Source organism: Rutilus rutilus (assembly GCF_951802725.1).
Source record: "Rutilus rutilus genome assembly, chromosome: 22".
NCBI classification, from domain to species: domain Eukaryota; kingdom Metazoa; phylum Chordata; class Actinopteri; order Cypriniformes; family Leuciscidae; genus Rutilus; species Rutilus rutilus.
Window position 1 is genome coordinate 5,195,720 of NC_140227.1, and position 23,561 is coordinate 5,219,280.

Here is a 23,561-nt window from a genome sequence, read left to right on the forward strand (position 1 = left end):
TGGCTCTGTGATGAATGCTTTGTTCTGTTTCTGTAGGTCGCTTTGGATAAAAGAGTCTGCTAAATGCATAAATGGAAATTAAAAAAAAATTCGTTGCAAATGATGCGGAAAGTAGGAAAGTTTGAGAATTTAGTTTTGGGAATATAACTGTTTTACAATTCCAAGTGGTGTAAAAATTACACACTTTTAATTTAAATAGGATCACACTGCATTTTCTGATTCGTTGTGGCAGAATTGATGAAAAACTGTCCAACAAAGAGTGTCTGTAAGTTTAAAACTGGACAACAAACCCCAAAGTAGGGCTGCACGATTTGGGGGAAAAAATCGAATTGCGATTTTTCTGATAAAATTTTGCTGATAAAAAACATACTAATTTTCAGCTTGGGTGAAACGATATCCTCGTCATCCGGCGGCGGTCCAAGTTCCCTTCGTTTTTCTCTTAATATCTTTTCCAGAACGTTGGCGTCATTGTAAACCTAGAGTCAAACCAAATAACAAGCTAGTCATGAAACGTTTCCCTACAACAATGAAATTCTTCAGAAAGCTCATTTTCATGCTCATTTACTCGATCCCAGTGGTGCCCAATCCTGTTCCCGTAGATCTACTGCTGTGTTCCAGATTTTTCCCACCTCGTTCTTAGATATAATGTCTGGAACGCCACTCAAAGTTGGCGTACATCGATCAACCCCAACCTCAGCGAGATGCGTCATTTGACGTCACTTCTAAGATGTCAGCAAGTCCTGCTTCCAATGAGCATAAACGTAAAAACAAACTTTAACATCAGACATTAAGTTTATGTAATAATACCTTTGTTTTTGCTTTTGAAAGCAATTTTATGTTGTTTTTATTCTGTTTTTGCCATAATTGACACAAAAACACAATATGCTCTTGTTGTGTCGTGGCGACATCATGTGGTCAACATGTGAACCTGATTGCCTGGAACTCACTGAGGTCTGAAGTAGGACATTTAATTTGGGATATTCCCAGCATACCTACCTTCCAGCCCTGCTCAACACACCTGTCTGTAATTATCAAGTGCTCCTGAAGATCCTCAGGTTCTGGTTTGATCAGGGTTGGATCTGAAATTTGCAGGAAGGTGGATCTCCAGGAACAGGATTGGACACCCACGCTCTATACGGTCTTTCCAAGCTTATTAGTGACCCTTAAACTCACTTGAGAGCCTTCTTCATTGTAGTGACGTGCATTACGGAACATCAGCTTCATGTCCTCCATCATGGAGTCCTCACTGGGGTATCTGTCAGAGCGGATGTTGTGGTCTATGGTCCTCAGGTCCATTGGTTCCAGTATAATCTTGTAGTAGTCTGGGTAGTCTTTTTTTGAGGGCTTGACCATGAAGAGTTCGCAGAGTCTCCGTCCTGTGCCCATCTCCCGAGCCTCTGCCACAGCAGCGTACAGAGCCTTCATGCGGTTTTTCTTTGTGTTCTTCTTATGGCTGCAAGAGGTGATGCATTAGTGATGCGTTAGCAACTGCCACTCTTGCAAAGTGTGAATGTCCCAAATGATGCCCTATACACTATGTACTCAACTATGTAGTGCCAAACATATACTACCAGTGGTTCACTAATGCTGTAAATGTACCTTTTGCGCTTGACGCTGCCGCCATCAGAAAGCGTGGATGAGAGCATACTGTCACCATCTTCATCATCTCTCCTCATCAGTTCTTTCCTCTTCATCTGAAGACACACGTATACATAAACATAAAGTGAAGACAAAACGGATTCTTTCTGGATGTCACACATTGGTGGAACATGTTTAATAGTTCATGTGACGAACTGTAGGTTCATTTGGGGCTGCATGATAACGTTTAAACCGATAATCACGATTTAGGAGTCAACTCATATATGCATGGCTTAATTTGCTTCATCTAGTTTCCTGGTTTATTATATTTAGTCTATCATATAAGTAAACACATTCTACCTTATGAAAACTTGCTTCTCTCAAAATCTAAACCTGTGAAATTCCATATATTTCTGTAACTTCAACAATTTCCAATGATGTTAATGTTTTTCTATTAAACAACAAAAAAGATTTATTTTAGATTTATTACAGTTTATCACAGAGAAGGTTCAATTAATAATAATAAAAAAGATTATATGCAAATAAATATCATTACATTATAAATTAATATTATATTTAATAATAAAACATTTGAATATATTTTATTGTTATATATTTTTCACAGTATAAATGTACAGATCCCACTCATGACATTATGGGGAAAAAACAAGATATTGTTTAAGAACAATTTAATTTGTGGCCACATTATACAAATTAATTTCCTCATTTTAGTTAAATTGTGGTCATTTCAAGGGAGCGAATTCTTAATTAATGGCTACAATATCTATTTTTTATTCTGCACGTCATGTGCGGGGCAAAGCACAAATCATTCATTTTAACTGCATTGCCTATTGAGTCACTGTAATTCACAGTAATTTATAACACGTCACTTAGTGGAATGGATTTATATTACCTGCAATATTTGCTGCAACTTCAGCACGCGCTTGTAGATTTGAGAGTTGGGAGCGTTGTAGCGTTTCGCGTTCTCAAACATCAGGTTGAGGTCTGTATCTATCTGTTCCACACTTTCATACTCGTTGTTCTTCATCTTACTCCTGAGGAGAGATAAAATACATGTCATCCTCCGTTGAAAACCGAGGAGCGTCCTACTGTCCTACTGCACCTTATCTGCTGGAGGGAGATTGGATGGCTGATCTGATGGAAGTAGTTGGGCAAGTCTTTCCTGGAGGGCAGCTGAAAGAAGGGTTCGGCTAGGAGCTGTCCCTGGTTGTTTCTGCCGCCCCGCACTGCCTCATACATCTGGAAGATGGGGTTGCACATGTCCATGCTGGAGTGCAGGCTCTCGGCCTCTGACTCGCCTTCATCGTAATGAACAGAGCCTTGAGAACATGGAAACAGTCATCTGATTAGCATATAGTAGGGATGCACCGAAAGGAAAATTCTGGGCTGAAACCGAAAATTCTGGATGCACTTGGCCGAAAACCGAAACTGAAAATTACTTTTAAAAAAAAGAAAAGAAAAAAAGTTTAATTTCTTATTTTAAATTCGTTTTTTTTTATTTATAATTGTATTATTATTAAACATTTTAATTAAATTCAATAATTTAATTTGACTTAAAAAAAAATTAAGCCAATAAAATAAAATATCCCACTTTTATTTTTTTAACAAAAATTTGACCGAAAATAGGCCTATATTAAAATAATATTAAAAATCAATATATTATTCTTCATTAAGTTCTATGCGGGGTGGGGAGGGGAAGGGTGGCATATTTTCGGCCTTTTTTCTCTTTCGGCCAAAAAACGAAAATGCCATTTCCGGCCGATAATTTTCAGCAGCCGAAATTTCGGTGCATCCCTAGTATATACAGTATATAAGACCAATTCTAACATTCTATATTGATGTTACATCTCTGTCTTCGACAGTGCTATTACCAGTTAGTATGGCATCCTCCTCGCTCTCTGAGCCGTACTGTAGAGCAGTAGTGATGGAGGAGAGTCTGTCTCCTTGTGCAAACCTTCTGTTCCTGTTCACAAACACCAGTGCAAAAACAATACAAGTCAAACTTCACAGAATATAAATGTTTTAGTTTGTAGATCAAAATTATTCATTCATTTAAAACCCACACATTAGAGTGGGTACATAACACCATGTTACAAACCTTAAAAAAACACAATGATACTTTTTATATAATTTTTACTATATTAAAATGGTGCAATTGTAAAATTACGCAAATGCAAATATTATATTGCCAAAAGTAAAAAAAAAATGCTGCATGTTGTAAAACTAGCACATTTCTTACAATTATTTTATGATATTTAAATGTAATCCATGACTTGTAATCCACAAAATGTAATCCATAATTGACCTCATCCTGGTCCTAAAAACTAATATATTTAATACAATTCTATAATTCTATTCTATATACTGAAGCTAAAATAACTAACTAATAAAGTGTGTTATGATAATATGTAACCCATAACACGACTTACCTGATCCTGATGCTACTTTTATAATAATATTAAAATGTAATCCATGATTTGTAATCCATAAAATGTAATCCACAATTTACCTCATCCTGATGTTGAAAACTAATATATTTGATACAATTCAATAATTCTATTCTATTTTACATACTTAAACTAAAATAACTAACTAATAAATTGTGCTATCCATAACACAACTTACCTGATCCTGATGCTACTTTTAACAGGCTCTGCATGTTCAAGCTCCAGTTTTCTCTGTGCAAAGATCTTTTTGATGGTGTTTGCATCCTGGAAATTCATGACTTTACATTATATATATATATATATTTATATTACACACACAACATGGCATTATAAATGTATTAACATACTACAAAATGCTAATCAGTGCAAGTCTAAGATATTATATAAATTGTATACAAATGTAAACAGAATTTCAGTGACACATTACTTTAAACACTTGTGATCCGGGTTCATTGTAGGTTTTGGCATTTTTGACTAACAAGTCAACGTCTTTAGCCATATGGTTTACACTTTTATAGTAGCACATCTAGGGGAAAAAAGACACAAATCGACTTCAGTGTAAATCGATAATAAATGGTGATAAGCTGTAACAGAATATGATCGTAATAATAAGATACCTGTATTCGGTGTGCAACGATCTTCAGATCTATTGGTTCTTTAATAATAGCATAATAATCTGGATATTGCTGAAAAAGAATGTTAAATGTTTAATTAATAATAATAATAATAATATAATATGTTTGTGTACGTACTCAAATGAAACTGAGACAACTACCACTTTAGAGGGAAGTCTCTGGAAAAGTTCACTGATGAGACGCCCGTGTTCTGTGTACGTCAGCACAGCGTCCAGAAGCTGCCCGAGAACTTCCTTAAGGCTTGAGACGGACTGTACAAACAAAACAGAGCAGAATTAATGCCCAAACACATCTAAAACTCATCTGAATAGGTCCAAATCATCCCTGGCCACAGACACAACATGACCGTCAAGATCTGCGACCTCTGACCTCCTCCTCTGTGGCCCCTCCAGGGGTTTCCTGTGTGTCGTCATCGTCATCATCTTCATCATAGTCTCCTCGCTGCACAAACTCGTTTTTGGTGCGAATGTACAGATCCCACAGTTTACAAGCCGCTCTGTACTCCGGAGTTTCTGGCTGCACAGGAAAAGAGGCTTTAGCGTATTTCTTTTTTGGCATTTGTGAATTTCTTATTTAAATGATTTGGTAGATCTAAAGCAATAATCATCAATATTTCAATCTCATTTTCTCAAACCTATTCATGGCACAATAATTAAAGCGATATACAAATATATTTCCCGGTCAAAAGTTTTGAATTATTATGATTGTTTAATGTTTCTGAAAGAAGTCACTTCCACTCACCACATCTGCATTCATTTGAATAAAAATACAGAAATATGATTAGAATAAAAAATATATTTTAATATATAGTAAACTGTAATTTATTCCTGTGATCAAAGCTGAATTTTCAGCATCATTACTCCAGTCTTCAGTGTCACATGATCCTTCAGAAATCATTCTAATATGATGATTTACTGCTCAAGAAACATTTTTATAATTATCAATGTTTCTTATTATCAATATTTTTGTGGAAACCTGTGAGTTTTCTTTTTTAAGAAATTCATATTTTTATTCGGCAAGGACGCGTTAAATGAATCAAAAGTGACAGTAAAGATATTCATAATGTTACAAAAGCTTTCTATTTCAAATAAATGCTGTTCTTTTGAACTTTCTATTCAACAAAGAATCTTAAAACATATTTCACAGTTTCCACACAAATATGAAGCAGCACAACTGTTTTCAACACTGATATTAAGAACTGTTATAATAATAATGCACCAGTAATAATTAGGCAGCAAATCAGCATATTAGAATGGTTTCTGAAGGATCATGTGACACTGAAGAAATTATGCTGAAAACGTACAGGAATAAATGACATTTTAAAATATATTAAATCTATTAATATTACAGTTTTTACTATACTGATGCAGCTTTGGTGAGCATGAGAGACTTAAAAAACATCTAAATGATTTCAAGCATTGGACTGCTAGTGTAAGATATATACGCACTTTGTAGTACGTCTTGGCATTGTTGAATAAGAGCTGAAAGTCGGCTGTGAGCTGCTCAACATCATCATACTCCTCCATCTTCAGCTTCTGCTGGATCTTCATCATGTCGATGGGCTGCGACACCACATCATAGTAATCCGGCTGGTTCCTGTGGGGACGCATTGCATGTCTTAACCACTGTGATGTTAAAACTGTTTAAGTTTCAGATATTCAGATAACGACTGGCTCGATCTCTCGTGTGTCACTGACCTTCTCTTTGGTGCTCTGATGAAGAGTTCACACAGCATCCTGCCCTGATCATCCTTATAGTCTCTGATAGTGTTGTACAACTCATGACACACAGCAATCTGTGAGGAAAACAGATGACGCACTAGCATATGCAATATTCCTAAAGCAGATTGTGAAGTCACTTGATCTGGATCACATCAAATGTACATGAAGTGTATGAACTCACAGGGTCAACAGTGGGGATGTTTGTGGTTCTTCTCCTCTTCCGACTGGTTGAAGGTATGGATGTTGTCTGGCTGTCCTCAAAATCTCCTCCGCTCACACTGCTGGATGGAGACGTGGCTCTCCGTCGCTTTGAGCCCATTGTAAACGCTAGAAAAGAGGTGTAATGAGTCAAATAGTTCGCTTTTAGCTTATGTAAGATCAAACTAAATTACTGCTGTTGAAGTAAAGTTGTTGCACAGTAATACTACTAATTTACTACCGGGGTAATAACAGAATTATGTGATAAAGAGCAAACCACTGATTGCAACAAAACGTTATAGTCACACAGTTACTAATAATAAGATACAACTGTGGTTATTTGAAATAAATAAAATAAAAACGATTCTGAAAACTCTGTTAGAATGAGATCAAATATGAATTTAGAAATATTTCATAATAGTAACAATAATTGTAGTGACTGATATTGTGGTATTTTAGATATTTTGTACTATGCTTATCATGGTAAAGGGTCAGTAAACGAACATTTTCAAATCAAATTTAATGATGTATTTATTAACAATAGCCATAAAGTATTGTCATTGGCTTCGTCGTGAATTAACAGTAATCCCACAATACAGTAATACTAGTTAGTGCCATTTACAAACAGAATTATGTCTAGACATCAATTTACCAGTGTTGTGTTTCTAAAAATGGTAGCCATGTTATTATTGCTAAAAAGAAAAGAAAATGGCGACTAGTATTAGTCACCACCACAAATAAATAAATAAAATAAAAAATAAGCAAAATGCCAGAAAGATTCTAACACTGATTGATGGATATTCCTTAATTATTAATAAATATTTTACAGTGTTTTCATCTTTATAACTGAATATATATGTGGAATATACGGGAAATTGTTTTCAAATCAGTGCATGTATTATACAAGTTAGGCTGTAAAATCGATGTGTGTGTGTATATATATTTATATGATCATATTTATATGTTATATATATTTGTGTGTGTGTGTACACACATACAGTATAATTATAAATATATTATGTAAACACAGACTTTTATGTTAAGATGCGATTAATCGATTTTACAGCCCTAATTAAATAAGCATTTAATACAATTAATTGATTATTGTTGTTGTATTATTAGCAGTCGTCCTAAAGTACAGTACTGCTTGTTAATACCAGCTTACAAATTAGTGGCAGCTGATACGTGTAAACATTCATGTGCCATTTAAGAGAAAGATGTCCACACTTTTGAAAGTATTCAGATATAGAACAACACAAGAAGCTGCATATCAATAGAGCTCGTCTTCTGCTCAACCCGGATTTTTATTATGCTGTTATTACAATAGCACCTCCAACATGAGTGATGTGCAGCTATGAGACAATGCGTGAACCTGTGATCAGATGCATTTATTATCACGTCTGATGATCACAGCCACTTCAGCAGTGCGATGATGATGATGATGATGATGATGATGATGATGACGATGATGATGGTGAAGGTGGGACCGTTATGTGTCTGCAGACACAAGCTGTGTGACACATGCATCAGCACAGGCGGATAAAAACAAAGACACGCACACACATACATACACACACACGCGCGCACGCACGCACTGGGCCATGCAACACTCTGCGTGATGATGCTCGCGCTTTATTATAGCATGAACGGCAGATATTGCAAACAATACACAGAGCGCGCGAGGTGCAGGCCTTACCGTCCGTGTCTGATCAGCTGTCTCTGAGAGCTGTCTGAGGACTGACACACATTCAACAAGGAGGCTGAGTGATTTATTAAGAAACTGAGGGAAAAAAATTAACCCTTTACAGCGCGAGAGCGGAAGCGGAAGTGAGGAGTAGACACGTGCTGCGTCGTGTACGAGAGGAGCGCGTGCTGGAGCAGCTACAGACATGAAGAGGCCGAGTGAGTATATGCTCTCAAAAATAGCATTATTAACGTACTTTAAGTATACCAAAGCAACGTCAATCATTATATTTGCCCGTTGTTTGCTAAAAGGATGTAATAAACTATCAGAAGTAAGTAGTCAAACACTGACGGAACTCACGTGTCTTTTGTAGAGTTGAAGAAGGCAAGCAAACGCGTATCATGCGCCAAACGCTTCAAAATACAAAAGAAGGTAAGAAATTGCAACTGTACATGTACATTACATACATTAATATGGGCTTTGTTACAGTCCATGTAACGTATGCATATGGATGGATGGGTAAATGACATGACGTGCATAATTTTGTGTCCATGTGCCTGATTTCCTTATAAAATAATTTGATAAATTCACTATTTTATTACATAAACCGATTTAGTTTGAATTCATTTTTAGTACATTTAAGTTGTACTTGTTGTTTTATGTTTTGTTATCTTAAACCCCCCAAAATGTCAGGTGGCGCAACTGTCCGAACAAATGAACAGACTAAGACAACTATTTAAAATGGTGTCTTAATAATAAAATATACTATGGCATCATTTTAGGTTTGAAATCTTTCATATAAACATTTTAGAAATATCAGAAGTTTACAGCTGTTGAGATAATTGAAAAACTCAGGGTGGCACAACTGCAAACATGGCTCTATTATTATTATTATTATTATTAATAATAATTGACAAGGTGATAACTGTAAACATGTTAATGCATCATCTGGAGGAGCCTAACTGGAAAAGAAATGCCCTGGAAATACATTTCAGAGAGCAAATATCACAAATATGCTTATTTAAGCAAGTAAAAGCTGATAGAACACTGAGTATATTTTTTTTCTATCCAGACAAGTAACCTTTTTACTCAAGTGAATGTCCGGTTTATTTGTTCGAAGGACAAACCCATGACAAGGCTTAATGTTGTTTATTATTTTTCTAGATGTTATTATTACACATTTGGACACTTGCCATTTTTCTTTTTTTGTCTTTCTCCATTGCTAGGTTCGGGAGCATAACCGTAAATTAAAGAAAGCGGCAAAGAAGACAGGGATAAGCCGAAAGCCAAAGCAAGATGTTGGAGTACCAAACAGTGCACCTTTTAAAGAGGAAGTGCTTCGAGAAGCTGAGCAGAGAAAACAGGAGGTAAGATCATTACTAAAACCAGTGGAAATCAAATTTCATTTTTCCAAACTAACAGTCAGAGTGTTTTGTACATATCAATTACTGAAGCATATGTCTTTGCACTTAACTGATGTGTATTATGTTGTTCTTGAAGCTTGAAGCTCTGAAAGAGAAAAACAAGATTGTAAAGCAGCAAGAAAGAGCTGCAAAGAGGAAAGAGGGGAAAGAAGCTGCCAGTGCAGTAGTCGGACCTGCCGCCAAGAAAGCTAAAAAGGTAAGAAAGGTGTAAAAACTTTTACTAAAGAAGTAAATCACTGACTCTAGCTTCACTTCTAACTTTATTGATTGTTTGCAGGGGACGAAAGTTAGAGAAGCAAGGGCTGCGGTAGCTAAAGAGAAAAGCGCTAAAACATTCAAATGCTGTGAGCTGAACAAGGCAAGTTGACAAACTGACAATAATATATTCCTGAATCTGTGTGAGGGTCTCCAACATGGCCAAAATGGTCATTCACAAGGTTGATCTTACATGGGATTGAATTCTTGTGCAGGTTATTGAGGCATCTGACGTGATCGTGGAGGTTTTGGATGCTAGAGATCCTCTGGGCTGCCGCTGTCCTCAGCTGGAGGAAACCGTCCTGAAACACGAGGGAAAGAAAAAACTCTTGTTCATATTGAACAAAATAGGTAGAGAGCAAATCTGAATTGCCATACACTTGAAGTCACCCAGTTATCATGATGGAAACTGGTTACTAAAGTCTCTTTTTACTTTTTAGATCTTGTTCCTAAAGATAACCTAGAGAAATGGCTTGGGTATCTTGAAGCTGAGTGTCCAACTTTTCTCTTCAAAGCATCCATGCAACTAAAGGACAGAACTGTGGTATGTGATTCCTTAAAGTGCCCCTATTATGCTATTTTAAAGTTTCCTAATGTTGTTTTGGAGTCTCCTACAACATGTTTACATGCATCAAAGGTCAAAAAACTGTTTAATTTTCTCATAATAGACATTTGCACATCACCACATTTTTTTAATGATTCTCAAATGACTCGTCAGATGAATCAATCTCTCTAAATCACTCTTTTCCGTGAACTACTCTGCTCTGATTGGCCAGACAGCTCAGTCTGTTGTGATTGGTCTACCGCGCGTGTCGAAAACAAAAATGCCCGTCGCCATAACAATGTCAGCTCTGCGTGTCCTGAGGCTTCCTTCACCGTAAACTAAACACAGTAACGAACAATGACGTAGATTTGACCATATCAATCCGAGCGCGAGTCCGATGATGAAACATTGGAAGAACTAGTTCTTCAACCCGAACCTCCATCGCAAGGACGACTCGAGCAGGACGTTTCTCAGTGATACGCTACTCAGTTTGAGGCAGTGTTAATTTCGTTACCAAAAACTCTGACGAAAAATGTTAGTTGACGACCTTTTTTTCCCCTGACTAAGACAAGACGATGAGAGACGACACCTACGTCATTAAATGATAACTGTGACTATCAACACATGCAATATCGTTGACGAAAAAAGACGAGACTGAAATGTTTAACAAAATAAAAACTTGACCAAAACCACTTGTTTTTGTCGAATAAAGGAGACAACACATTTCAGACTGTTTTTACGAGTGTTCATGCTTACGGTTGCCAGATTTCAATCATTTAAACCCCCGTCAGAGCTTTTCTGTTAAAAGAACACTTTTCTACCCGGTCTTTTCAATAGTATCTGGCAACCATGCGCACGCGCTCTACACTGCTGAAGAAGCACGGATGATCTGAAAAGTAAACTGGAGTTCAGCGATCTTCATTTGCGATTTTTCTACTTAAATTAAAGTGTCATTCAAAGACTGTTCTGTCACGAGTCGCAAGCGCGGTTTGTGCGACTAAATCTGCTCAATCAAAATGCAGGCTGATATTCAGCTGTGTTTTTAATGTTGATCATATTATACGAGCAAGAATGCAGTGTCTTCCGAATATCCAAACAATTTCAAATGTGACATTGATTTTATACAACAGTTCAACAAACAAAAGGGTAATATTAAGTGATGTACTACATTTAAAACAGTATTGTCAGTAGGCTTATTGCTCTATTTTGCCACGAAATCCACAGCAGAACTGCAGCACACAGCGGTGATTCGTGAACAAATCGTGAGATTCAATGACTCGTTCATAAATACAGCAACTTGCTTCGTTACTGAATGAATGAATGACTCGATGACTCACTCATTAAGACAGTGACTTACCACAAACTACTTTAATTTAATCACTTTGTTTTTACCATCTTTGCATATTTATTGAACATTGTTTTATTTAAGGCATTGTTTATTTTATAAAGGTATTTATGAAGGTAAAAAATGAACTGGAAAAGGGGGCAGATATTGTCCCTTAATGGAAAAGGTGTGACTGCAGTCTAAGTGGAAGAGAGAGGGTACACAGAAGGACTGTAAATGCCTCAGGGGTACGCCACTCTAAAAAATTGGAGAACCACTGAACTAAGGAAAAGGGATATGAAGAATTACACAAGTGCTACTGCTAAAGAGTGCAATGCCAATACAGCCTGTGACCTTGATTCAAATTTCTCATAAGCTTAATTAAATTGGCCTAGAGAGAAAAATTATAATTACATTTGTCTAAAGACTACATATAAAATAGCTACCGAAATGAATGTTGGTAACGGCAGTTTGACTAAAAGTTGACAAAAAATGCAATGACTTTTCGTGAACTAAAACTAGACTAAAACCATGAAAGACAAAATGACAAAAATGTGACTAAGACCAATAAGCATTTTCATCTGAAGACTAAGACTAAATCAAAAATGGCTGCCAAAATGAACACTGGTTTGAGGTACATGATGAGATGTTGCTACTGTAATTCCTCACCATCAGCATTAACAAGTGCATGTCCATCAACAAACTGATTATTTTACTTGTACTTATTTATTTACCGAGTATTTTTCTAATTTATTGCGGTGACCATGTGGAAACTGTATCAATAACGGTGCATACATTAGCCAAGCTAATAAACTGCCCAACAGTTTATGCTTAAGCCGTTTATGACCTTACTCCGATAAAGGAAAACGGGTTAACGCGTTTACATGACCACATCATTGTTTGCTTAAGCGCACTCATTGTCACTTCATAATCTCCATTTTACAGTCACAGAAGAAGCAGAGAGGAACGAATGCAGTTCTGGATCACAGCAGAGCAGCTTCATGTTTTGGACGTGACTGTCTCCTACAGACGCTTACTGACTTGGCTAACAAGAAAGATGGCGAGACCATGCTTAAAGTTGGCGTTGTCGGTAAGACTTCTTGTCATTTGTATGCACCACGGTGATCTCATTTCGTCATCATGAAATCATTTCGTAACTGCTCAGTGTGTTTCTTTTCATTTTTTTTTAATATTGAACCTTTTACTGTTGCCTTGTCTTCAGGTTTCCCTAACGTGGGAAAGAGCAGCATCATCAATAGTCTGAAAGAAATGCGAGCCTGTCATGTTGGCTTACAGAGAGGATTGACCAGGTAAAGCTTCATTATTTTAGTGTCCTAGTGTATGTGAATTTGAAGCATGATGAACTGTATTGGACTGACCACCACATGAAGTCTTCCATCAATCCAACACTGAGCTTCATTTCCCAAAATGCATTTCTGCTGTAAGGCGTTGAGGCTCAATAACATACCAACCTCAATGATATTCTTCCCCTCCTATATAGATGTATGCAAGAAGTGCATATTACTAAAAGTGTGAAGATGATTGACAGCCCAGGGATTGTGGCGGCCCCCAGTAACCCAGGAGACGTGATGGCCCTCAGGAGCCTCCAGGTGGAGGAGAAGGAGGAGAGTCCCCTGGAAGCAGTCAGGACTTTACTCAAACAGTGCAATCAGCAGCATGTAAGGAACACCTTAAGAAATCACCATAGGAGATTTGTGGCTTTTAGATCAAACATTGACTCAGGTTGGCACAGAATTTTAGAACGAGAACGTATCCTCTCTCTTAAGCGACAAAATCACATTTGTTTCAATGGAGAGCTGGTGATTTCCAGTGCTGGTGAGTGACAGTGACCATTGGTGACAGGATGTGTCCAGCACCGTGATAAAGTTGATATGTTTAAGTTTATGCAAATGAATTAGGGCTGCATGATTTGGGGAAAATGTCATATTGCGATAATTGAGGTCAATATTGCGATATAATAAACAAATGGTTTCATGAGTCAACTTGCTTGGTTCTCAAGGAAAATAAATGCACACACAGATTAGTGATAATCTGCCTAAAGAAAAAAGTTCTTTAGTCAAGAGCAGTGAGTGTTTTTCTCTGTTCCCTTTGTTCTTTGATTAACTTTAGCGACAGATATAATTAGTGGCTACTGTGTACTGTCCCTTTAAGACCAGCCACTGCTGTCAGAGACACGCGCGCCTCATTCTCTCACGAGTCACAACTCTTCACGTTCATCATAAGACTACTCTTATGTTATGAAGATACTCGACAAAAAGACATTTTGGCATAATTGTGTGTGTTATTGTTCGTAAGAGAACCGTATTCTGGCATGCTGTTTTGTGCGCACGCACGATATTAGCGCGAGTCTTTCTGTGTGTCACAGTCAGGACATTCACAGGCAGCGCGTTCATTTTGGCATACATGTGTGTTCGTTCTACCGCGAAAGAGAACTTGATACTGGCGCGCGTTTATCTGTGTGTGTGTGTGTGTGTGTGTGTGTGTGTGTCAGGAGGACATTCACAGGCAGCGCGTTCTTTTTTGTCTTATCGCGCATGAATGGTTTAAAAGCATTTGCATGAATAAGAGCGGGATCATGTAACACTAGCCAAAGGATGGCAAAAATTAACAGATGCTGCGTTAATTGCGTTAACAGCGCTAATTTGTTTATTTAATATAAAATCGCAGCATTTTGCGTCATATAATCGCGTAGGCTTGACATCGCGATTGCGATACGATTAATCGTGCAGCACTAAAATGAATGAAGAACAACTTTCAAGAGCGACAACCAATAGGAGTGAATTCAGTGGAGCGCACGTGATCCGTCACTACATCCTATAGTGGCGTCTCAACAGCGTGATCAAGTTATTTTAGCGGTCAGCAACTTTCCTATAATTTGATATGTCTCTGTGTACATGCGCTGACTCTGAGCCTGAATGGTTTCGTGAACCAGGAATTCATCAGTCTGACAATCTGGTATTCCAGTCTGTGCTGTAAACTAAAGGCTATTTTTAGATAGAAGTTCACTGATGCGTCCTGCCCCAAAGGCTTCACCAGCTTTTTGCATAGTTTCGTACCAGCATTTTTTAAGGTCAAAATGAGTACCTGCTATGCTAAATGCTTACAGGTCGGCAGGTCTGAGAAAGTCACAGAATTCTGAATTAAAATATTAAATAAATAAAATAACTTGATGCAGTTTGGAAATCGCACATGCTCATATTGCCATTGATTCACAGCCATAATGCATTTTCTATAGATTATTATTAACTGTTTTGAATGCCAACAATGTGTATATATTTTTTATTAAAAAATTTGACTTTCATTGTTTTCAAAGGTTTTTTTTTCTCCATAGAATGTAGATAATAATTGCTACAGGAATTACATTTTTTTTCAGACAAATGCAAAACTTTTAACAGTGGAAATCCTTTTTGAGGAGTCAATTACTGCATTTTTCTTTTTAACATCATGCTTTTGTTTCATGTGTCTCTTTCAGATAATGCTACAGTATAATGTCCCAAACTACAGAAACTCCTTAGAGTTCTTGACCACCTTAGCCAAGAAACGAGGTTTGCTGCAGAAAGGTGGCATCCCAAACACAGAGCTGGCAGCCACGACGTTCCTCAACGATTGGACTGGGTTAGTTTCAGAGCTTATTCATCGTACATAATTATTAAATCACTTTTTCTTTCTAAGTCGAATCAGCAGTCTCTTCCTAAGCATTATGTTGTGTGTTTTAGAGCTAAACTGAGTTACCACAGCAGAGCTCCAGAGCGACGGGACCTCCCCTCGTACCTCTCTGATGCCGTCGTGACCGAACTGCAGTCAGGTCTGAATATGGACACGGTGAGGGAGGGCAACCAGAATGCTATCAGAGGTACATCAGTTCATTGAACAAATCAGACTATAAAACTTGATATTTTATGAAGCAAAATATCAATGAAATGTACCTGTCCTCAGGTGTGCGGTCCCCAAATTTAGCGAGCAGTATAAATTTCAGCTCAAAAGGCCCCACTGCTGGTGTGCTGGACGTCAGCGAGCTGCCTAAAGAGACGATAACGTCAGTAACGACAGAAGCAGATGAAACGGACATGACCGTCAGCACAGATGAGGTACTTCATATGAGCCACTTACCTCTGGAGCACTTCTGTCATCACAGACCATGAGAAATGATGAGTTAGTTCTTCACATAAGTCCTTGATGACCTTTTAATCCAACTCTGATCTCTCTCTGACAGCAACTCCAGTAGATTCGATATTCACAAACCATATACGAGAGAAATGTTATTGTTTCTCAGAAGTGTGTTGAGTTTAATGCATCTTAAGATCTTTTTTTTGTTTCTTTTTTTTACAAATTAAGTGTCAAGTCAACACGCTGTCCACATTTAAGCCTGAGGCTGAAATCCCCCTTCCAAAGATGGAGACACAGATTCAGGAATCGACACAAAAGAGAGAAGGTATGTTGTTTTGTGATTTACACCAATAAACTTCCTCTTTCTGTTTGATATCTTCTGTCTATCAGTTGTTTTGTCTTATCTTTTGTAGACAAGCCAACTAAAGAAACTAAAGTGAAGTTTGTCAACGTCGACCTGACTTCAATGCAGCACAACAACAGTGATGACGCGTATGATTTCAACACAGATTTTGTGTAAAATTTCATGGACTGAGAGGAGTCAGATTGTGAAATGGCACTCGGTTGGAGTGCATCTGTATGTATTCATTCATAATAAAATGTGCATTATAGCTTATTTGACTAAATAAAGGGTTAATACTCTTGCATTGCATACAAAACTTAAACAGAGCTTTATTCAATACTTTGTTATAACACTTTTTCCTTTCTGTACAAATTAGCATGATTTCCCCTTCAATCCGAGGACAAAACTTGACATGCTGAGTAACAGCTGACATGAAAAAAAACATGCACCCACAGAAATATAACTGAACACTTAACAGAAGGGGAAAGTGGTTTGTGTAGTGTCAAAGGAAATCTGAAATGTTAATCGTCACAGGTTTGTGTCGTAAGCCCTGAAACGGAAATTTTGCAACAAAAAAACACGTTGGTCCACAATTCCACCCCAAAATATTCAGGATTATACAACATTTAAAAAAAATCTAGACACTTGCATGGATGTAGTATACAAAATGAAAATGTAAAAGCTCTGCCATAAATGTTTTAGTGTTATTACTTTATAATTAGACAATGGATGCTGAGGTAGTGCATTGATTGGTGTTGAATGTTGCTTCTTTGCTGTTGCTCTGTTCAATGTTGGTCCCAGTAACTAGGTTTTCTTGAAAGACCTAGAAAGAACATTAAGAAGGCCCCATATTTTGCATCCAGAAATCCCCTGAACAAAGCCAAATGTCTGACAAGGTCCCTCCACAAAGCACCTTTTTTTTGTATGCATGTAGTCCAAACCACAGTCTATTTTTCCTCAGCGTGTCTCCGGATTGTGTGGAATTTACCTGTGGGATCTGGAATGTACCATTTGTCCCAAATATCAGAAAAAGAGGATGTTCTTCCCCACGGTTTATAATGTCCGTTCCAATGGAGGAGTTTGGCAGCCTTCACAAACTGAGCTGAATACCGATTCCCCGCTCCTGTCGCCCCTAGAAACAAAGGTCAAAATGAAAAACTATTGGTCACTAAGAGATTCAGAAAGCTGCTTTACATTTATGAACCAGAGCCTTCGATGACTTCCTCACCGAGATGTCGGACGTGCCACATGGGATCAATGTTCGAGTGGTGCTTGTAGAACACGATGAGCATAGGTGGCGTTGTGATGCTGTCCGCCAAAGTCTTACTGTAAAGGTCCTCTCTAAAGCAAAACGACCACACAAAACCATTAACCTCGAGATGTCTTAGATCAGTGGTTCCCAATTCCAGTCCTCGTGACCCACTGCTCTGCACATTTTGTAGGTCTCTCTTATCTGACACACTCAGTTCAGTTCATGGAGTCTCTCCTAATGAGCTGATGATCTGGTTCAGGTGTGTTAAATAAGGGAGACATACAAAATGTGCAGGGGCCTCATTTATAAAGCGTGCGTACGCACAAAACGGGGCTGGAAACGTACGTACGCCAGTTCCCACGCAAAGGTTGTGATCTATAAAAAACAAACTTGACGGGAGAATGTGCGCACCTTTAAGCAAACTTTGAGCCGTGCGTACGCACATTCTGGAGACAAAGGGAATTGGCGACACCGATGGTGAGCTGGAGTTAAGTGTCTTTTTGGTCACTTTTAGACAGAAAATCTAAAGAAAATTTAACATATACAGAAAGATAATACAAATATAATTTCACTCACCAAGCCTGCCACTTGAAGCAAATATCCATCCCTTCTTAAATGTCCGCGCCAGCGAGCGCGTTGGGCCGTTTAGTGAAACTGACGCAAATAACAGTTTAAATAAATAAAATAATGATTTAAACTAATGGAGTTAAGCACTTAAACATGAAGTCATTACTGAGAAGTTACAACATTTTTATATTCAAATTCAGTCAATAGAAATATTTGTTGTTAATGCGGTGTTTTTGAACACTTTTCCTCTGGCATGCTTTGTTTTAATGTTTTAACCACAGAGATAACTGCTTATCATGATAATACCAGATTGTCTGAGAAAATAGTTTCGTGCAAATAATGACCAAGGCCTATCTGTTTCCATTAAAAGTATCAATTAAAAATACAATTCGGCCAGTGGAAAAGATTGAGAAAAACTTTCTCTGAAATGTATTTTACACTATTTGATTTATGTATTCAAAAACAAGGCAAGGATAGGCAACTACTTGATTTTTATTAATGTAATGTGTCTTGTACCGTTAAACGTTATCACGTGGATGAATAATCATATGCAAATGATATGCAGATGAGGATCTGCATAGTAAAACTAGGCGTTGTAAGCTCCATATATGGTTATTTCAGGGAGGAGGCGCATGTGCGCACAATCTTCCGCTGACTGGGATTTATAAAGTGTATTCTGCGCAGGTTCTGGCGTACGAACGGTTTTATAAATCCGAATATTATTTTGCGTACGCCATTTTTGGCTTTCGGGCGCACGTACACTTTTAGTAAGGTTCCTACGCACAGTTTTATAAATGAGACCCCAGAGCAGTGGGTCACGAGGACTGGAATTGGGAACCACTGTCTTAGATGATTTCAACAGATTAAACGCTGGATTTTACTCCAGTTCTTTGCCTTGTAACGTACAACAGCTGTCCTTAACATTTTTTGAATGAATAATATAATAAAGCAGAACGGAAGAGAAGTAATAAAACACGAAACTAACTTCGCATTGTGCTCCATCCAGAACTCGAGCTGGCTGGTGATATTCTGCTGCTTCCACTCAGTTAGATTGGCCACAAAGACTCCAGGATTGAACGAGCAAGTGTTTGCTCTCATTCCGAGCTTCTTGATCGCCTCTTTCTTGAAGTCCAGAAAACCAATATAGCTGTTCTGTAGCAGCAGGTAAAACAAATGAGCAAATATGTGTTATGCAAACCTTTTTTGACTTTGGGGCTGGATGGTATGAATAATTTTATACCACAATATAGAAAATAAATGGTTTGTATATTCAAAAACCATGTCTATATTTGGATAAACAAGTTTATGGTTTTGAAAAAACATCCTGTATTTTCATATTTCCTCCGTGTGTCTGTCATCGCACTGCTGATATTCCGACAGGTCTGAGTGGATTCTGGAATCCAGGCAGTTTAGATCATGACAGAATAATCACCTGATTTCCAGCTCCTCTGACCATGCCTTTCGAGGAGGAAGAGTCACAATCCTCTGAGAAAGCTGCTGCATGCCCAAACTTCAGACTGGTGTCAAAAAGCTCCCGAATGTCCCCTGAACCATAGAAAACAATACAATTAGCACTTCCTGCTGTATTTTAATCAAAATCACAGTACCTCTGCAGTATATCTATATACACACTATGCATACTTTACGATACGCAGAATTTCTGTATGTGTAAAATGTGCAGATGGCGTACTACATGTAATAGAATGTGCAGTATAAAACCAAAGGGGAAATCCAAAGACAACTATTCCACATTTTATAAACAAAATAACCATTTCATACCCCATATAACTGGATGCCACTTTAAATAAAAATGATTTTTTCCAGTGGTGCAGGGATGAGGTCAAAACCTGGAAGACTAATTCGCCACTGGCTCCCTCGAGATTTTTCAAAGTAAAATAAGGTCTGTGGTAAACATAAGTTTACTATATTTGGACGTTTTGTTCTACAACATAAATTACACACACCAATATTGAAGACGCAAATTTTGAAGTTGTTATGTTTATTTAAAAAAAAAAAAAAGAAAAAGTGTTTCTATTGAATAACTAGATGAGAATGTCTGGAGTGTGAGTGTGTGTAATGTACGTCGTAGAACAAAACATTCAAGTATCCAGAAGTGCCTTGGATAATTTTTTTCTACAAATACAGGTTTGAAACCCAACCAGAGCACCTTCTGGGATTACTTAAAGTTCCCTCCAGCAAGCAGCGCTCCCAAGATGTTTCCATTGATAGATAAATCCTAATTAAAGTTAAAAAAGTAATTCAGTAAAGAGCAGCGAGGGATTTTCTCTTTGTCTTTTGTTCTTTGTTTAACATTAATGACACAGACAGCAGGTTTAGCTGTCACTTAGTCCACAGATTAAATATACTGATATACTTGCTTGTTTTCCCCCAACGGTTTACGCTCACTTATAACAAAAGCAGGAAAAAAAGAGAGAACTCAATTCGCTATTCATGCGGTGGCTTTCCGTGCATGCGCTTCGGGTGTGTGCGCTTTCCGTCGCCTGTCCCATCAGGCAGTTCTTAATGTTGAGCCCTGAACTGTTTAAAATATAACACCACAAATAACTATTTTGTTTTGATAAAGTAAGCTGTATTTGGTGTACCCTAAATCAGTGGTTTGGGGTCCATTAGAGGCCACAGCAAACTTCCAAGAGAGCCTCAAGATTACTTAGCTTTAAAATAAGTTCAAATCTAATTTTTTTTTTTTTTTTTACCCCCTTCAAATTTTTTGAAATCTTTAAATTTAATACATTTTAGTTATAATTATTTTAGTCACATATTTTAATCTATGGGCACTCCTAATTTCTGTAAATTTAGCAGGGAGGGAGCCTTCAAATTTTGTTGTGGACTTAATTACTAATTCAATTTATATATAAACAATATGACAATATGTGAATTATAAAAAAAATGTAAACTATGCACTTCACCTTGTACAATTACATCATCATCTAGGTAAATTGCTTTCTCTGCATCTGGCAAGAAAACTGGCATGTAGAATCTGGCGAAGGTCAACTGAAAAATAAAATACATATACAGTTATGATATATAACTGGCATTTGCACTTCTATTCAAACAGAAGCACTGGCGCTTGATTACCGGCTTCACTGCCTCCACCTTCTGAGGATCATTAGAAATTTTCCCAGCCAGGATCTTCGGATCAAAAATGATAATTTTATGTTTCAAGTCAGTCTTACTCAACCATGTTCTGGAATGAGAAATAATTATGTATACCAAATGATCACAGCACAGGTAATGAAACACAGTATAGTTTGATACAGGGGTTTTCAATCTTTTTACACCTGGTATTAAGATTTGGCGTTTTGGTCAATCAGATCACAAGTGGATGATGCTAAATACAGGTGTAAACGGGGTCTAAAACGTATTGACCACTTTCAGAGGTAGTCGAAAACGCATTTAACCGGATTGCTTTCGTGGTGTAAACGCTCACGCGGTCCAGTCTTCAGTGACACATGATCCTTCAGAAATCATTCTAGGATTCTGATTTGATATTCAGTTATCAATGTTGGAAACAGTTATATTTTCGATATTTTTTTTGGAACCTGTGATCATTTTTTCAGGATTCATTGATAAATAAACAGTTAAAAAGATTGATAATAAAGCAGCATATTAGAATGATTTCCAAACTATCATGTGTTACTGAAGATTCAGCTTTGCATAACATATATTTTAAAGTATATTAAAATAGAAAACCAGTATTTTAAAACGTAATAATATTTCACAAATATATAAAAAACTCTGTATTTTTGATCAAATAAATGCAGGCTTGATGAGCATAAGAGACTTCTTTCAAAAACATTGAAAAATAGTAATGTTTCCAAACTTTTGACCGGTACTGTATATATCATTTTTCTGTAAACGTTTTCATGGACCCCCCTAAACACTCCCTTGCGGACCCGTTTGAAAACCCCTGGTTTAATAAACCGTAGTAATGCGATATAAGGTGTACCTGAGATGAACCACAGACTCATTTAGAGTCACTATGTTGAACACTACATTAGCTTTGCTGTTGCGGTAGATGCTGTTCATGGCGGTGACAGCAGCTCCCAGTCTCTCCTCTGGAGCGGTGATGAGCACTGGGATCTCGTCTCCTGTTCTGATGACCTTATGACCCGACAGGAGGTCAGTCTCAAAGGGCAGGACCATCCCGGGCACCGTGTCTGCGAACACAAAGGAAGATCAGTGAGGTGCTGCATTTAAGGGTGCCAAAAACTTTTCAACTTCACCAACAACAGCATGTTCATACCTGAATTCTCTTGCTTCAGGAAATCATTGAGATTTAGCAGATTTCGATGCAAAATAATCAAAAAGGCGATGGCAAGCAGCACAAGAATAACCACATTCACTGGAAAAGAGAGGTTATATGTTAAATGATAAAGTTTGAAGAAAGCAATGCTTAAAACCTCATATATATATACTCGAATATACTCACCTCTGCGTACAGTCATGGCACTCGATCAAAAGCACTTGAGTTTAAATCCTGAATGAAAACAAACACTAACATGAATTGCAGAAAAGAAAACGACAGAAATATGTATTTAACATCGGGTTGAAGCGGAATATAACACAAGAAGGTTACAAATTAAATCACACAAGTAAAGAAATCACTGCATATACAAACAAAATGCATTTTAGCAAAGAAGTCCAAAACTACTCAAACATACAAGCCTTGAAAACTGCAGGTGTGTACTGAAACCTTACTTCTTATATCGTCTGGACTCTCTTCGGGTCTTCATCCAAAACGCCAACTCAACATCAACAAGTCCAGTTACCCTTCAGTCCCGCAGTGAGCACGCCAGAGCAGAAAAGACCTTTCACTGGTTATATAGTATCAGGATAGAGCGCAACAGCCGGAGTCGACTGGTGTTTTGAACGAATCTTTTAAGTGAACGAATCAGTCTCGCACTGACTCCTCCAAGACAGACTGTAGCGAGAGCCAATAGCATTCGAGTGTGGTCTGTATAGAAGCATTTCATTGGCTTGACCCATTGAACGAACACGCCCCCTTCAGTTCACAGAACGAGTCGATGATTTGAGTCTTATCAGAGCGCCACTGAGGTTTCTTTCTCAAACCTTTTTTCCCCTTTTTGAATTAAATGTGTTTATGCTTTAATTTAATGTTATTAATGCTTCGGCAACGTAAAGACTTTTTTTTGCCATGCCAATAAAGCCACTTGAAAGTAAATCACTGAACTAGACATCTCCCATGGAACTGAATGAACGGATATTGTATCGCTTAATACAAGTCATAGGCAGCAGTTGACAAAACGGAATTAACATATGATAGATATGTTGATGCAAATCTTAATAAAACATCGTTTCGGTCATGACTCTGTGCATTTAAAGTAGTAATTGACTCGAAAACGTTTGCTTTTTGCCATCTTCTGGTGTAACAATGCAATAGCAGATTTACAATTCACTA

The 23,561-nt window shown here is 37.5% G+C and overlaps 3 protein-coding genes across 6 annotated transcripts in view; 1 reads left to right on the forward strand and 2 right to left on the reverse strand.

Annotated features, from left to right (window-relative positions):
* The window catches only part of pbrm1 (polybromo 1), a 30,608-nt gene extending 22,192 nt beyond the window's left edge, over window positions 1–8,416 (reverse strand). For 2 of the 3 annotated variants that reach the window (XM_084395263.1, XM_084395262.1), the window contains exons 1-15: window positions 8,297–8,416; window positions 6,584–6,729; window positions 6,379–6,476; window positions 6,130–6,277; window positions 5,051–5,197; window positions 4,822–4,932; window positions 4,664–4,732; window positions 4,474–4,572; window positions 4,225–4,310; window positions 3,471–3,562; window positions 2,702–2,918; window positions 2,492–2,633; window positions 1,600–1,694; window positions 1,174–1,453; window positions 371–476 (exon numbers count right to left, since the gene is read on the reverse strand). In XM_084395263.1, coding sequence (XP_084251389.1) covers window positions 371–476; window positions 1,174–1,453; window positions 1,600–1,694; window positions 2,492–2,633; window positions 2,702–2,918; window positions 3,471–3,562; window positions 4,225–4,310; window positions 4,474–4,572; window positions 4,664–4,732; window positions 4,822–4,932; window positions 5,051–5,197; window positions 6,130–6,277; window positions 6,379–6,476; window positions 6,584–6,721 — 1,828 coding nt within the window. In that variant the 5' untranslated portion in view covers window positions 6,722–6,729; window positions 8,297–8,416. Of the gene's footprint in view, window positions 1–370; window positions 477–1,173; window positions 1,454–1,599; window positions 1,695–2,491; window positions 2,634–2,701; window positions 2,919–3,470; window positions 3,563–4,224; window positions 4,311–4,473; window positions 4,573–4,663; window positions 4,733–4,821; window positions 4,933–5,050; window positions 5,198–6,129; window positions 6,278–6,378; window positions 6,477–6,583; window positions 6,730–7,972; window positions 8,111–8,296 lie in introns of all 3 variants that reach the window. The other variant, XM_084395261.1, reaches the window with a different exon arrangement.
* On the forward strand, window positions 8,369–16,603 carry gnl3 (G protein nucleolar 3). Its single transcript, XM_084395265.1, has 15 exons — window positions 8,369–8,502; window positions 8,658–8,716; window positions 9,511–9,651; window positions 9,785–9,904; window positions 9,986–10,066; window positions 10,179–10,314; window positions 10,404–10,507; window positions 12,777–12,921; window positions 13,054–13,141; window positions 13,333–13,510; window positions 15,325–15,467; window positions 15,569–15,705; window positions 15,789–15,940; window positions 16,188–16,284; window positions 16,373–16,603. The coding sequence occupies exons 1-15, from the start codon at window positions 8,490–8,492 to the stop codon at window positions 16,477–16,479; spliced, it is 1,701 nt and encodes a 566-aa protein (XP_084251391.1). The 5' UTR covers window positions 8,369–8,489; the 3' UTR covers window positions 16,480–16,603.
* A 3-nt stretch (window positions 16,604–16,606) lies between these two features.
* On the reverse strand, window positions 16,607–22,982 carry glt8d1 (glycosyltransferase 8 domain containing 1). 2 transcript variants are annotated; one of them, XM_084395266.1, is made up of 10 exons: window positions 22,841–22,982; window positions 22,572–22,619; window positions 22,386–22,484; window positions 22,089–22,299; window positions 21,218–21,326; window positions 21,049–21,133; window positions 19,554–19,666; window positions 19,107–19,273; window positions 17,531–17,643; window positions 16,607–17,434 (listed from the first exon to the last, which is right to left on the reverse strand). In XM_084395266.1, the coding sequence occupies exons 2-10, from the start codon at window positions 22,585–22,587 to the stop codon at window positions 17,250–17,252; spliced, it is 1,098 nt and encodes a 365-aa protein (XP_084251392.1). In that variant the 5' UTR covers window positions 22,588–22,619; window positions 22,841–22,982; the 3' UTR covers window positions 16,607–17,249. The 2 variants fall into 2 exon arrangements, with proteins under 2 accessions (XP_084251392.1, XP_084251393.1); XM_084395267.1 differs by having other exon boundaries at window positions 22,804–22,927.
* Between the last annotated feature and the right edge of the window lie 579 nt (window positions 22,983–23,561).